Source organism: Lemur catta, chromosome 3 (assembly GCF_020740605.2).
Source record: "Lemur catta isolate mLemCat1 chromosome 3, mLemCat1.pri, whole genome shotgun sequence".
In the NCBI taxonomy this organism is placed as follows: Eukaryota; Metazoa; Chordata; class Mammalia; order Primates; family Lemuridae; genus Lemur; species Lemur catta.
The window spans coordinates 46,301,343-46,313,987 of NC_059130.1; the positions used below are offsets into that span (position 1 = coordinate 46,301,343).

The 12,645-nt window shown below is 35.2% G+C and overlaps 1 protein-coding gene across 1 annotated transcript; it reads left to right on the forward strand.

Annotated features, from left to right (window-relative positions):
* The first annotated feature begins 231 nt into the window (after window positions 1–231).
* Window positions 232–4,981, forward strand: EXTL2 (exostosin like glycosyltransferase 2). Its single transcript, XM_045547433.1, has 4 exons — window positions 232–335; window positions 713–1,140; window positions 1,778–1,848; window positions 4,463–4,981. Coding segments are annotated over exons 1-4 (990 nt in total). The 5' UTR covers window positions 232–333; the 3' UTR covers window positions 4,952–4,981.
* Window positions 4,982–12,645: the final 7,664 nt, after the last annotated feature.

The following is a 12,645-nucleotide window of genomic DNA, read 5'->3' on the forward strand; positions in this document are numbered from 1 at the left end:
ATCTGGTCCTTGCTTATCACATCATTCTGATTTATTGTCTTCAATTATCTTTTGAATTTGTTTATTTGTTTCTCTCTCTCCCTATCATCTTCTCTGCTACTAACAGCAGACATCTTGTCTGTCATTTACTATGCTGTATCCACAGAACTAGAACACTCCCTGGCACGAAGTAAGTGCTCTGTGACTATTTGTTGAATGAATAAGTACATACTATGGCATATCAAGCACATAGTACAGGGCCTGTTAAGTAATAAACTCACAATAGTTGTTTGCTGCTTTATGTCTTACAGTTCTGCATATGATTTTATTTGGAAATAAGTTAGCTGCCACCAAATGTAAGTTTAAAATTAGTGTTTTACTAAGGGAAATATAATCTCATTTAAAAATAATCTCAGTTCCCGATTTTAGTGCTAAAATGACAGAAAATTTTAAAATGCTTAATTCTTAAGCTTAATTCTTAATGCTTAATTCTTCTAATTTGGTACATATAAGATTTTTGTCTGCAACTGCAAAACAAGCAAGACCAGAAGGGAGGGACTATTAGACTATACTTTTTATCTCTTGGGCCAAATCATCTTATCAAAGAGGAAGGGAGAACTGAATTTGAATCAACTAAAATAAGATTGATCTCTCTCCTCATTGAAAAATCATAAAAGCACAGTGACTAGTAAGAAGGCTGATATTCTGTATTTCATTTCCATTTCTGCTCTAGGTGTTGCCACATCTGCAAACTTCCTGGGAGAGTAATGGGGATCCGAGTGCTTCGTTTCTCTCTGGTGGTCATCCTCGTGTTACTCCTCGTAGCCGGTGCTTTGACTACTTTGCTTCCTAATATCAAAGAAGACAAGATGCTCATGTTGCGTAGGGACATAAAATCCCAGGGCAAGTCCACCCTGGATTCCTTTACCCTCATAATGCAGACATATAACAGAACAGATCTCTTATTGAGACTGTTAAATCATTATCAGGCAGTACCTCATCTACACAAAGTGATCGTGGTGTGGAACAATATTGGGGAGAAGGGACCAGATGAGTTATGGAATTCTCTGGGGCCTCACCCTGTCCCCGTGATCTTCAAACAACAGACAGCAAACAGAATGAGAAATCGACTCCAGGTCTTCCCTGAACTGGAAACCAATGGTGAGTAGCAGCTGGGTTCTCAGCCTAGGAGGGCTGCAGCTAACCAGAGCTGGGGTGGGTATGCAGATTTCTACTTGTCTTAACTGTCTGGAGAAAAATAGGGGGAAGTTAATCATAAGAAAGCACTTTGAAAAGCTCGAGGGGCAATTTCCAATATGTCAAGAAACAGTTTCCTGGAAAGGAAATCACATACATCTTGCAACAATGACAAAGAGGTTAATATTGTGAAAAAGGATATGCTATAAGTACATGTTACTGCATTACACCAAGTAGTAAGATGCCATTTAGCTTATACCTAATATATTTTTGCCACTCCCCTTTTCCTCCCATTTGTAGCAGTTTCATGAGGTTGTAATTTGCTTAAAAGAATCTTAGCTTTATTTACATATAGGTTTTTAATAGTTTCTAGGGTGATGGATGCTACATGATTATATCCCCCTCAGGCAGTTATAAAATCAATTACAATTAAAAAAAAAAATATATCTGCGGGGCAAATCTTTCCAAGCATACATTTCTTATTTACTAATTTGGTCAGAAAATACTTCATCTGAGTGATCTATATGGATACTATAGTATCTTACTAGTTTTGTTTTCTTTTCCAAACTGTTCAGTTTAATTTTTTTTCCTTTCATTTCAGCGGTGTTAATGGTAGACGATGACACACTCATTAGCGCCCAGGACCTTGTTTTTGCTTTCTCAGTTTGGCAGGTAATGTTGCTATCTCCTTTATGAATCCTTCTGTATAAAATCTTATGTAGTGCTTAGCTAGGGCAACATGGTTTAATGTGAGAGTTACCCAAAACAGTGTAGACAATATTTATCTAAAAGACAGATGAATTTGTTCTAGGCTAATCAAGATTTCCTGAGCTTAATTAAGCCATCCTGAAAGTTATGTTATCTTTTATCTATATTTAATTTATATTTTTTGTGTATTAGGAGAAGAGCTAGAATTATCTTCCAGAGAACAGTGAGGAAATGATCTGGTATGGCAAAAACTAGAATGTAGAGATATTTTCCACAGGCCGTAGATGTGTCTCAAATGAGAAATGTATTTCTATATTCATATTGTGTGTAACTTTTTATAAAAGAAAGCATTTATTACCTCCACAAAATTTAATCCTGATTCTGAGACCATTGCTAAGAAACTCTGCAGTAATCATTCTACATGCACCATTGTAGTGGCAAATTTTTTGTTTTGTTTTTTTCTAAATTCTAATTTGAATAAACAGGCATAAATTGCTCACTATCCTATAAAAGCAGCTCTTTCCTACTGAATAGGTGTTAATAACAGCTGACTTTTACAGGTTGCTCTGTATTTCCTGAAACCAGAACTGCACACAAATACTCTGAAGCCCTGTCAAATAATTAAACACTGCTGCCCAATAAACGGTCTAATTTGCACCATAGCAACTTTTTTTAATTAGCTACTTGGGATATGACAGCATCCGATAGTAACAGTAAGGGTTCACAATACTCTGTAGATATCAGCATTTCAAAAACTTCAGTTTCTAACTTCATGCCTAGTGTACTGACCTACAAATTGAAAATTTTCCATATCAGCAGTTTTTTCCATCCCAGTAAATAAAAGCTTCTCAGACAAAAAGTTCTAATGTAATACTTCAGCTGTGAGATTTCTATTTAAAGTGAAAAAATCAATTTATCCAAAATGTAAATGGGGGATGCAGAATACAGGCACTACGGTTAATTAGAATAGTAATTAAAGATGTATTAATATGATTTTTAGATTTATTTATAAAAATATCAAAACCAATCTTAATTCATTGAACAAGGTGATCTGACTCCTTAAATTCAGTCCGACCCATACTCTGCGTCGTGTAATGACTTGGGTTTGTACGTAAGCAAGCAGAACGGGAGTAGACATCCACCTTTGCCTTTGTGCTGGCCCATGACCTTCACTTTCTGTGCTTTCCCTTTTCTCCTCTAGCCATCTGTGACGTTTCTTTCCTTCTAGACTGTGTAAATGGCACATCTTCCCTGAAGCCACCCAGCCTTTATCCCCCATCCCTTGACCTTCCCCTTGGCCTCCGAGCAACACAGTTATCCTTTTATCCTCAATGTTCCCATCAGATTTACCCAGGTGTATTTACAGTTTCCTCTCAGTATTGTAATTCCTTTTTCACATATCCCTATCCTACTCTAGACTATGAGTTCTTTTAAATGGAGTGTAACTCCGTCTAATTTGTGTGTGTGGAGGGCTGTGCGTGTCCCTAGTTCAGTGCCTATTCAATAAATGAACAAAACTCAAATTATTTATGAGAGTGAATTAAACTTTTCAACCCAGTAAGTCCTTACCTCTTTCCCATGCTTCTGTGTTTTTCTTTTGTTTGCTGATTGTTGTTTTATTTTTAGTCAATCTCCCCTTAATATTATTGTATTTTGCTACCATCTCTTCCTTCTTCAAAGATACTGACATATCACTCTCACATATATATAATTTTATATTTATATTTATTTATACGATCTCCTATTTTTAAAAAAGAAATGCCAATTTTTAAAAGGATAAAATATAATATTGTTTAAAATCAAAAGTGATTTTTAAGAACATTGAAATCTACATGAAAAACAGTAAAATCATACATGTAAGCCAGGCACAGTGGCTCACACCTGTAATCCCAGTGACTCAGGGGACTGAGGCAGGAAGATCTCTTGAGGACAGGAGTTTGAGACCAGCCTGGGCAAAACAGTGAGATGCCCAGATCTAAAAAAGTAAGAAAAATTAGCTGAGCATTTTTCAGGCCTGTGGTCCCAGCTACTGGGGAGGCTGAGGCAGGAGGATCGCATGAGCCCAGGAGTTTAAGGTTGCAGTGAGCTACTATTATGTCACTGCACTCCAGCCTAGACAACAGAGTGAGACCTGTCTCTAAAAAAATAAAAAATAAAAATCATACATGTAGATCCATAATTTTAAATATTCCTAAGAGATCAGAACAGTTTTTCAAAATAATCACATTATATCTTACTTCCTGGAATAAATAGCATATCATGTAGTCAACTTTTCTTGCCCAAATTCCAGTAACCAAAGAGTCTAGTTCTTCAAAATTTGCTATTTGTTAATATCAGACAATGTTTGAATTAGAAGAATATTTGTGAGGTTAGAAAATTTGTTTTCAGAGAGATTTGGGTTGTGATGGAATTTGATCAGTAAACCTATCAGGATACAGATTTATGAAGTTGCCTGGAATTAGATGAAATTGAGATATAGAAACCAGAAATAAGGAAAAGTTGACAAATTAGTTCATTTTTTTATTGTGTCTTCTCTGAAGAAATGCCACACTTAATTTTTCTCTCTCCCTCTTTTCAGCAATTTCCTGATCAAATTGTAGGATTTGTTCCTAGAAAGCATGTCTCTACTTCATCAGGCATCTACAGTTATGGAGGTTTTGAACTACAAACACCAGGTTTTGGAAATGGTGACCAGTACTCTATGGTGCTGATTGGAGCCTCATTCTTCAGTAGCAAATATCTTGAACTTTTTCAGAGGCAACCTGCAGCGGTCCATGCTTTGATAGATGAAACTCAAAACTGTGATGATATTGCCATGAATTTTATCATTGCTAAGCATATTGGGAAGACTTCAGGGATATTTGTGAAACCTGTAAACATGGGCAATTTGGAAAAAGAAAGCAACAGTGGCTATTCTGGAATGTGGCATCGAGCTGAGCACTTTCTGCAGAGGTCTTATTGTATAAATAAGCTTGTTAATATCTATGATAGCATGCCCTTAAAGTACTCCAACATTATGATTTCCCAGTTTGGTTTTCCATATGCCAACCACAAAAGTAAAATGTAAAAGTAAAACAAACAAAAACAAACCTGAAAACTGCTTGGTATTTGAGTAGCTTCTCCGTGCTATGTATTTTGTTTTTTTTTAAGCAACATCATGAACTTTTATCTACTCCAGAAGTCTCTACAGTAGAAAAAAAAAGTACTGCACATCTGAGATATAAAATTCACAATAACTTCACAAACAAGAAGCCAATCTTATCCAGATAAGATTGATAAGAAAATGACTTCTCACTGGGCGTTTTCATTCACGGATAATAACTCCTCTGTCAGCGATTTTATTGTTTACATTCTGAGACTGTTCTACGATTTCTTTGATTCCTGGCATTTGCCTTAAGGACCTACAGCAAGCTGTTTCCAGGATTAGAAACTCAAGAGAGGCATTTCTGCACTTTTTCACTAAAGGTTGATTGTTCTAATTTGAAGCCTGAAATGCCCCTTTGGCAAAAGCCTGTGTTGTAGGGAGAAGCCATGTGAAAATAGTTTCAGTCCCGTGTGAAAAGAAGAGGAAAATTTGCAGCTACCAGTGCTTTTTCGTGGCCCTTCCAAACAATTCTTCCAAGACTTAGTAGCCCAGCATGGTTTTGATGCAACTCTCAGTGCTTTTATTTTTGTTGATAAGTCTGTTGTGACTGGGAGGGTTAATTTTAGTTAGCTAAAGGGCGTCTAGTTGCTTGATTTTTGTGAACGCTTACTGCATGGAGCACAAAACAATGCAGCCTATGTTTCTTTTATGCAGCTTATATGCAGCAAAGAGTAAATGTGTTACTAGATCCAGGTAGTGCACTTTGTCACTGAATCTGACCTTGAGAACTTACATTAATTCTTATATTTTACGTAAAGTATGTGTTATTTAAGAAACATGTATAAAAAACTTCTGAAAGAATGAATAGGTAGGAACTGGCAGAAGTTAAAATCCTTAGTATCAAAAGGTGTTTATTGTTAGAGCATAGATTATCTATCTTATGGATTCTAAAAAGTTGTGTGTAATACACACAACTCCAAACACTTGCATTCAGAACTTTTTTTTTTCCCAAAAAAAAATTCAAGGTACTGTTCATCATGATGAAATTTAAAATACATAGATACAGGGAAAAATAACTGAATCATAGCAGAGGAATTCTATAGGGAGTCTACATCAGTTAATTGTTTACGTTGCCCATTCTCTGTTAATGTGAGTTAGTATCTGTGTTCCACCCATTGTCTGTGTTTAGTCCTTGTTCACTACTGGTGGCAAGGAATTCTTAATTAGGCCTCTGTCTACTGCCTTTTCTTCCTTCTCCTCCTCCTCTTCCTTCTTACATAATGCCAGTATATTCTCAAAATTGCAAAGCTGTGAGGATATTAAAATTTTCATGGTTAATATTCCAGTAATGAGGTCTTTGTGTAGTTAGTTCAGTGTATGTTGTTTTTTCACATTGGAGTATGTATGTGTCTTAATGCAGTCAGATTGGGAAAAAAAACTACAAAAGAAATTGTAACCTCACTAAAAATCAATAATGTCAATCATCTGCTTTGTCCAACCTTGGTAGTGCTTTCTTGCCTTTTTGGATTCCACTAATAGAATAAACTTTTACCATCCATGTGTTCTATATTAATTAGGTAGACTCATATTTTCATGGTCAGTGTTTCCACAAATTTCTATGTACAATAATATATTGCTGAGAATAAGGTAGAGATATTAACCACATTCCCCATGGGAAAATTTTCCATTAGGAAAATATTCACAGATTTCATTTCCCATCTTGTGTTTTTAAACTTAAGTATCACATAAGTTTATCATATGTTTCAGATGTTATAGACCAAATATGAAACCAAAGTGCAGTTCAGTCTATATCACAAAGATTGTTGCATTATGGCTAGATGCCTACTGAAATCATTTCTCACTGAACTCCTCTTATTCTTGTCCCAAATGATCCAGAGAAGAGATGCTGAGGCTTAAACTGCATAAGAGAAGCAATTTAACTTCGGATTAAGTGTGTATCCTTTGCCATTAGCATTCTTGGGCTCAAATCCTTGCTAGACCTCATTATATTTAACTACTTAGAGCCTCAGTTTTCTCATCTGCAAAATGAAAATAATATCTGCTTGGGGTTTGTTTTAAGGAATAAAGGAGATAGCTTGCATAAAATAGAGCACAGTGCCCTGTTCATTTTAGATGTTCGATAAATTAAAGCTATTGGGACGATAGTGTTATTGATAATAAGGGCATAGTTAATCCTCCAGTTCACCACTGAGGTATTAGAAAGCCCCTGCATCCACCAGGTGAGATATTCAGGAAATTATTTCTACCCAGCAATGGGCAAGGAACAATGACAATTTTATCTCATGTTAATTATTCTGTTTACTTGAAATACCTTTTTTCTTATCATTAAAGCAATACCTATTTATTCTAGCAATTTTGGAATATTCAGAACAGTATAAAGAAGAAATTAAAACTTTTCTGTGTATTCTTGCAGACTTCTAGGCATATATTTTACTAGCATGATTTATTTGGTATTTCACTGCATGATAAAGCATTATTTATGTAATCAATCATACTGCCATTTTATTTGATACTTTTTTACTATTATGAAAACATTTAGATAAGCGTCTTTGCTTTGAAAAGACATCTTTGAGCACATGTCTATAATTATTTCTTTAAAATCAAGTCCCCGAAAATTCAACACCTGGATCCATCTAGTAGTATGCATGCTTTTCAGGTTTTTGATATATATTGCTAAACGTCTCCAGAAGTGTTGCCATGGTTACCCTTATTAATATCACATCTGAGAGCACCTGTTTCCCATCAGTCTTCTGAACATGGCATATTATTTAAATTTTTCTTTCATTTATTTTTTTTCTATGTATAAAATTCTTGAATGCTGCAGGATTTAGAAGGCTGCTTTTTCATAGAACTGTGTCGAGAAGGCTGAAAAGGCAGGCAATCAACCGTCAAATAAAAGATTTGAGGGCAATATAAGCTTCAGGAAGCATTCGAAGTACTTCTAGAAATTTTATTCCATGGTTTACAGTACAGACAATGAATTGCTGACCCTTTCCTGATCCCAGTAATAAACCATTTGGAAGCAACAAAAAATATTCACACTGTTTCCCTTGGAAAGAACCCAAGGTCAGGAGTGGATAAGTGTTGGGGAGGCGGGGAAGAGGACCTTCCCCAAGGGTGTGCATGCATGGGTACACGCACTTGGGAGAGTAGGAGGTAGAGGGGGTGGAAGTTGGGGAGGCAGTGGAGGATATGCTGAGATGGAGGAGTATATGGAGCACTGAATCTCAAGGCGCACTACAATGGCTTCAACGGTGAGATTACATCATCCTGGATCCCATGACAGTTTTTATTGTTTATTGTCCCACTAGGATTCTCTAAACTTTTTCTCTTCTCCTTCTCCGGTTCTTCTTCCCTTCTCTGCCTTCCTCCCTTTTCCCTTTCCTCAAGGCCCTCTTAATATAAAACCCCAATATTTTCAAAAATAATGCTTACCATGGATGAAATGAAAAGAACATTTGATACTCTAGAAACCTGCCCTGAGTCCTGCTTCACTTAATTTCCTTATCTGCAGAATGGAGATGAAAATATCTGCCCTCAAATTTCATAGGTTGCTTTTGTTTTCAAAGGGCATAATGTATAGAGAAAACTTTGTAGTATCAGGAAAATAAAAGAATTTTTTTTTAAAGAATTTTCGTAAAAGAAAGAACAGCTTAGCTCAGAGTTTAAAAAAAAATTTGGTTGTGAGGTAGTAGCTGTGTCAAAATTATACCTTAGAGCATAAAAAGAAGCAAGAATAAATATACAAGAAAACATTTAAGGAACCTACTTTAGCTGTAGCTCAAAAGGGATACTTAAATGAAGTATTTATTTAATCTAGAGGTACCTTGAGCCTCTTTCCCTTTTCATATGTCAATATTTCTTTTATTTGTAAAGAAAAGGAATCAAAATTCTTGCTTGGAATATTTTAAGTAGTTTTTTAAAAAATCTGAAGAAAGTAGCCTTACTTTATAGTGGTGGTTCTTAACCTGGACTAATTTTGGCCACCAGGGCACACCTGACAATGCCTGGAGACATTTTTGGTTGTTACAACTGGGGGCATGCTACTGTCATCTAGCGAGTGGAGGCCACTCCCTAAACATGGATTAGTGACGCTGCCTTTAGATAAGTGTCTTTGCCTTGAACAGACACCTTTGAGAATATCTATAATTATTTCTTTAAAATCAAGTCCATGAAAGTTCAATACCTGGATCCATCTAGTAGTATGCATGTTTTTCAGGTTTTTGATACATATTGCTAAAATCCTCCAGAAGTGTTGCCATGACTACCCTTATAATATCACATCTGAGAGCACTTGTTTCCCATCAGTCTTCCCAACACTGCATATTATTTAAAATTTTCTTTCATTTATTTTTTTCTATGCTTAAAATTCTTGAATGTTGCAGGATTTGGAAGGCAGCTCATTCATGGAATATCCTACAAAACACAGGGTAGGCCTTCCCTACAAAGAATTAAGCATCCCAAAATGTCAGTAGTACTAAAGTTGAAGAAAAAGCATACTTGGCATCATATTATAGAATATTTTATTAGTGATGTATCTATATAGCACACACTTTATAACAAAGCAAGTTGCATTTCTAAAGTTTTATCCTGTATAACAATGCCTATTAGAGCAGAAAATTAAGGGGAAAATGTGCTTATATTACTGATAAGCCATCAGATGCATGATTCTGTGACCCCAACCCTGATCAAAAAGCCAGAAATATCCTCCATTGAGATTTATTTTTGACTCATTTTTTTGTGATCCACATGCCTTTTTTTTTTATTTTCACATATAAAGAAATAGACAATGGAGCTTGATTTTCTGGAAAGGACATATGAATGAATATATATTTCTGAAGCACCCCAGAGCAATATTGTATAACACACTGTGTATTTTGATAACATCTCTAATTAGAGAAAACGTCAGGATGGTTGAGTTAAAATAAGCTAAATATAAATTCTCAAATAAGCATGCGTTGGTGTGTATGGGTATGTGTGTTCAAATATTTTTGGTTTAAACAATAAATAATATACAGCTACTGAAGACAATTTATATAGGAAAGAATCCTGAAATGGGAGGATCAAGGAATTTTCTAGTATCAACTAGGTGGCCAAGTTAATTAAATTTATCTGAACCTCATTTTCCACATCTACAAAAGAGATGGAATTTCTTTCCAGCTGTAAAATTCTGTGACCCTAAGTCAGAGTGTTGAATTAGTAGGTTTTAAAATAAACATGCTATACTTCCTGGCAAGAAAAAATAATCCCCTAGAATTTAGCTCTGTTGGAGCTTGTTGCCTCCCCTATATCCTAAGCCTATCTCCGCAGGAATACTTTCTCAAAGTGAATTCTAACTTCAGAAACATCACTACCTGTTACAGTGTTTCAGGACCAAAAGATATGGTGATGATAATGTGATGAAGAAGATTATGGTGATATCATCATTCAGTGGTAAACACCTACTGAAAGAGGTTATGATTTAAAAGATATTTTACTCCTTAACAAAGCTGTTTAAAGGATGCCACTAGCCATTATGAAGAACCCAAAGATAGTTGCAACAGGTTAACAAACCACTTGAATCAAATTGAACTATGAATTAGAAATTGTCACATGCAGCAGCTCATTTGTTAAACCCAAAGTGCAAATACAAATTGTAAAGATTAAAACTATTTAATTCCATTTAAACTTACAAAACATGATTTTTGTAATTTACTTCTTACCAGTAGATGTCAGTACAACCTAATTAACTAACATTTTAACAGTTAAATACCTGCCAGTAAACTGAGTGCAAATAGTCTTAAAATAGCAAAGTTAAAAACCTACTGTCAATGTTTTTGATTAAGAATATCTTCTTAAGTGGAGCTATAGAAAATATCAGTCCTTCAAAAGTTAAGCTAAAATGGGTCCTTGCCTAGGTAAATCATATTACATAAGTTTTAACACCTTGTTATCATCATAATTTGTCTTTTGCAGTGACATATAAAAGACATGACCTTAATTAAGTAAAAAATGCTAATCTGTGGTAGAGTGTTAGAATAACACATTATTTTAGAAAGTCACACATCATAGACACTAGAGCCAAACAAAACTCATTTGTCTTTGAGTAACATATACAACCCCTTGGAAAAACATATTGATTGCTAAAGAATACTAAAAAAAACCCAATAATGTGATATTATTTGTTTTGTAGAATGTAGCCTTTTGCTCTTAGCAAAAGTTGTACATTTATGACAGTATCAGCAGCATCTATTATGTGCTGAATACTCACTCAGCTTATATTATTCTACATAACCTTTGTACCAATCCTGCAGCATAGATACCAGCATCACCCACATTTTGAGAATATAGTAATTGACCTTCACAGAGGTTAGATAATTTGTCTAACTAATAAAGGTTACAGAGCAGCCAAAATGACAAACCACAAATGATTCCAAGGCTGTACTCTTCCCTTTATGCAATACTCCATTCCTTTTAAAATGCTATTTCATGACTTTATATGGACGAGGCATCTCACTGCTTGTTTGTCACACTTAGAGCTAAAGCTACATTCTGCACAAAATATTTCTACAACAATGATATGGGACACAGCTAGAAGTAGACTAAAATAAGGATAAAATAAAGTAATATGTGTAAAATTATTTTTAAAAGCAAAAGTCATAGTTATAAATTTCTTATGAAATTAAACATGCACGTACCATAAACAACCCCGTGCCTAGGTATTTATGTAAGACATATGAAAATATATATCCACAAAAACACCTGTACACAAATGTTTATCAAAACTTTATTCATAATCACCAAAAGCTGAAAACAATGCAAACTTCCATCAATTAGTTAAAGGATAAACGTATTGTGGTTCATCCACACAGCAGAACTCTACTCAACAATAGCAAAGAAACAACCCGATGCATACAACAACATAGCTGAATCTCAAAAGCATTAAGCCACATGAAAGAAGACAGACACAAAGGGCTATATACTATGTGACTACATATGCATGACATTCTGGAAAAGACAACACCCAGAAAACACATCAGTGGTTGTCGGGATCTGGGGTGGAAGAGGGATTGACTACAAAAGGGTATAAAGGAACTTTGGGAGATGATAGAAATATTCTAGATCATGATTTATGGTGGTGGCGATGTGACTGTACACGTTTATCAAGACTCATAGAATTGTACACTTAAAACTGGTGAATTTTATTTTATGTAAATTTTACTTCAATAAAGCAGACTTCGTTTAAAAAGGGAAAGACATTAGACACATACAAAGTATTAATGATGTCACCAGTAATAAGATTTCTGAATAGTTGAATCAAACAATATGAGGTAGAAGAGAAGTTAACGAACAACCTGAATCCTTGCCTGGCCTGGGAATGCAAGAGAGCAGAAACCAGGGCTCTAGAATAACCTGCCAACCATTTGTTGTGTGACCTTGAGCAAGGCATTACTTCTCTCCAAGACTCAGTTAACTTCCTGTTAAAGAAATTGCATTAACTGTTTAAAGTCTTTAAACTTCTTGAACTTTTCAAGCTAGAAAAACAAAACCAAAACAGGACACCAGGTTCACCATTCCAAAAATTTTCCCCCTTACTGCTCATTAAAGGAAAGCCAAAGTATCACATGTAATTGCTTTGATAGGAACATGGGGTTCACAATCTTAGCTATTATCAA

Excerpts from the sequence above, each read along its gene's own strand:
- EXTL2 (XM_045547433.1), top strand. Across the intron at positions 1,141-1,777 it reads CCCTGAACTGGAAACCAATG|CGGTGTTAATGGTAGACGAT; the intron begins GTGAGTAGCAGC and ends CTTTCATTTCAG. Across the intron at positions 1,849-4,462 it reads TTGCTTTCTCAGTTTGGCAG|CAATTTCCTGATCAAATTGT; the intron begins GTAATGTTGCTA and ends CCCTCTTTTCAG.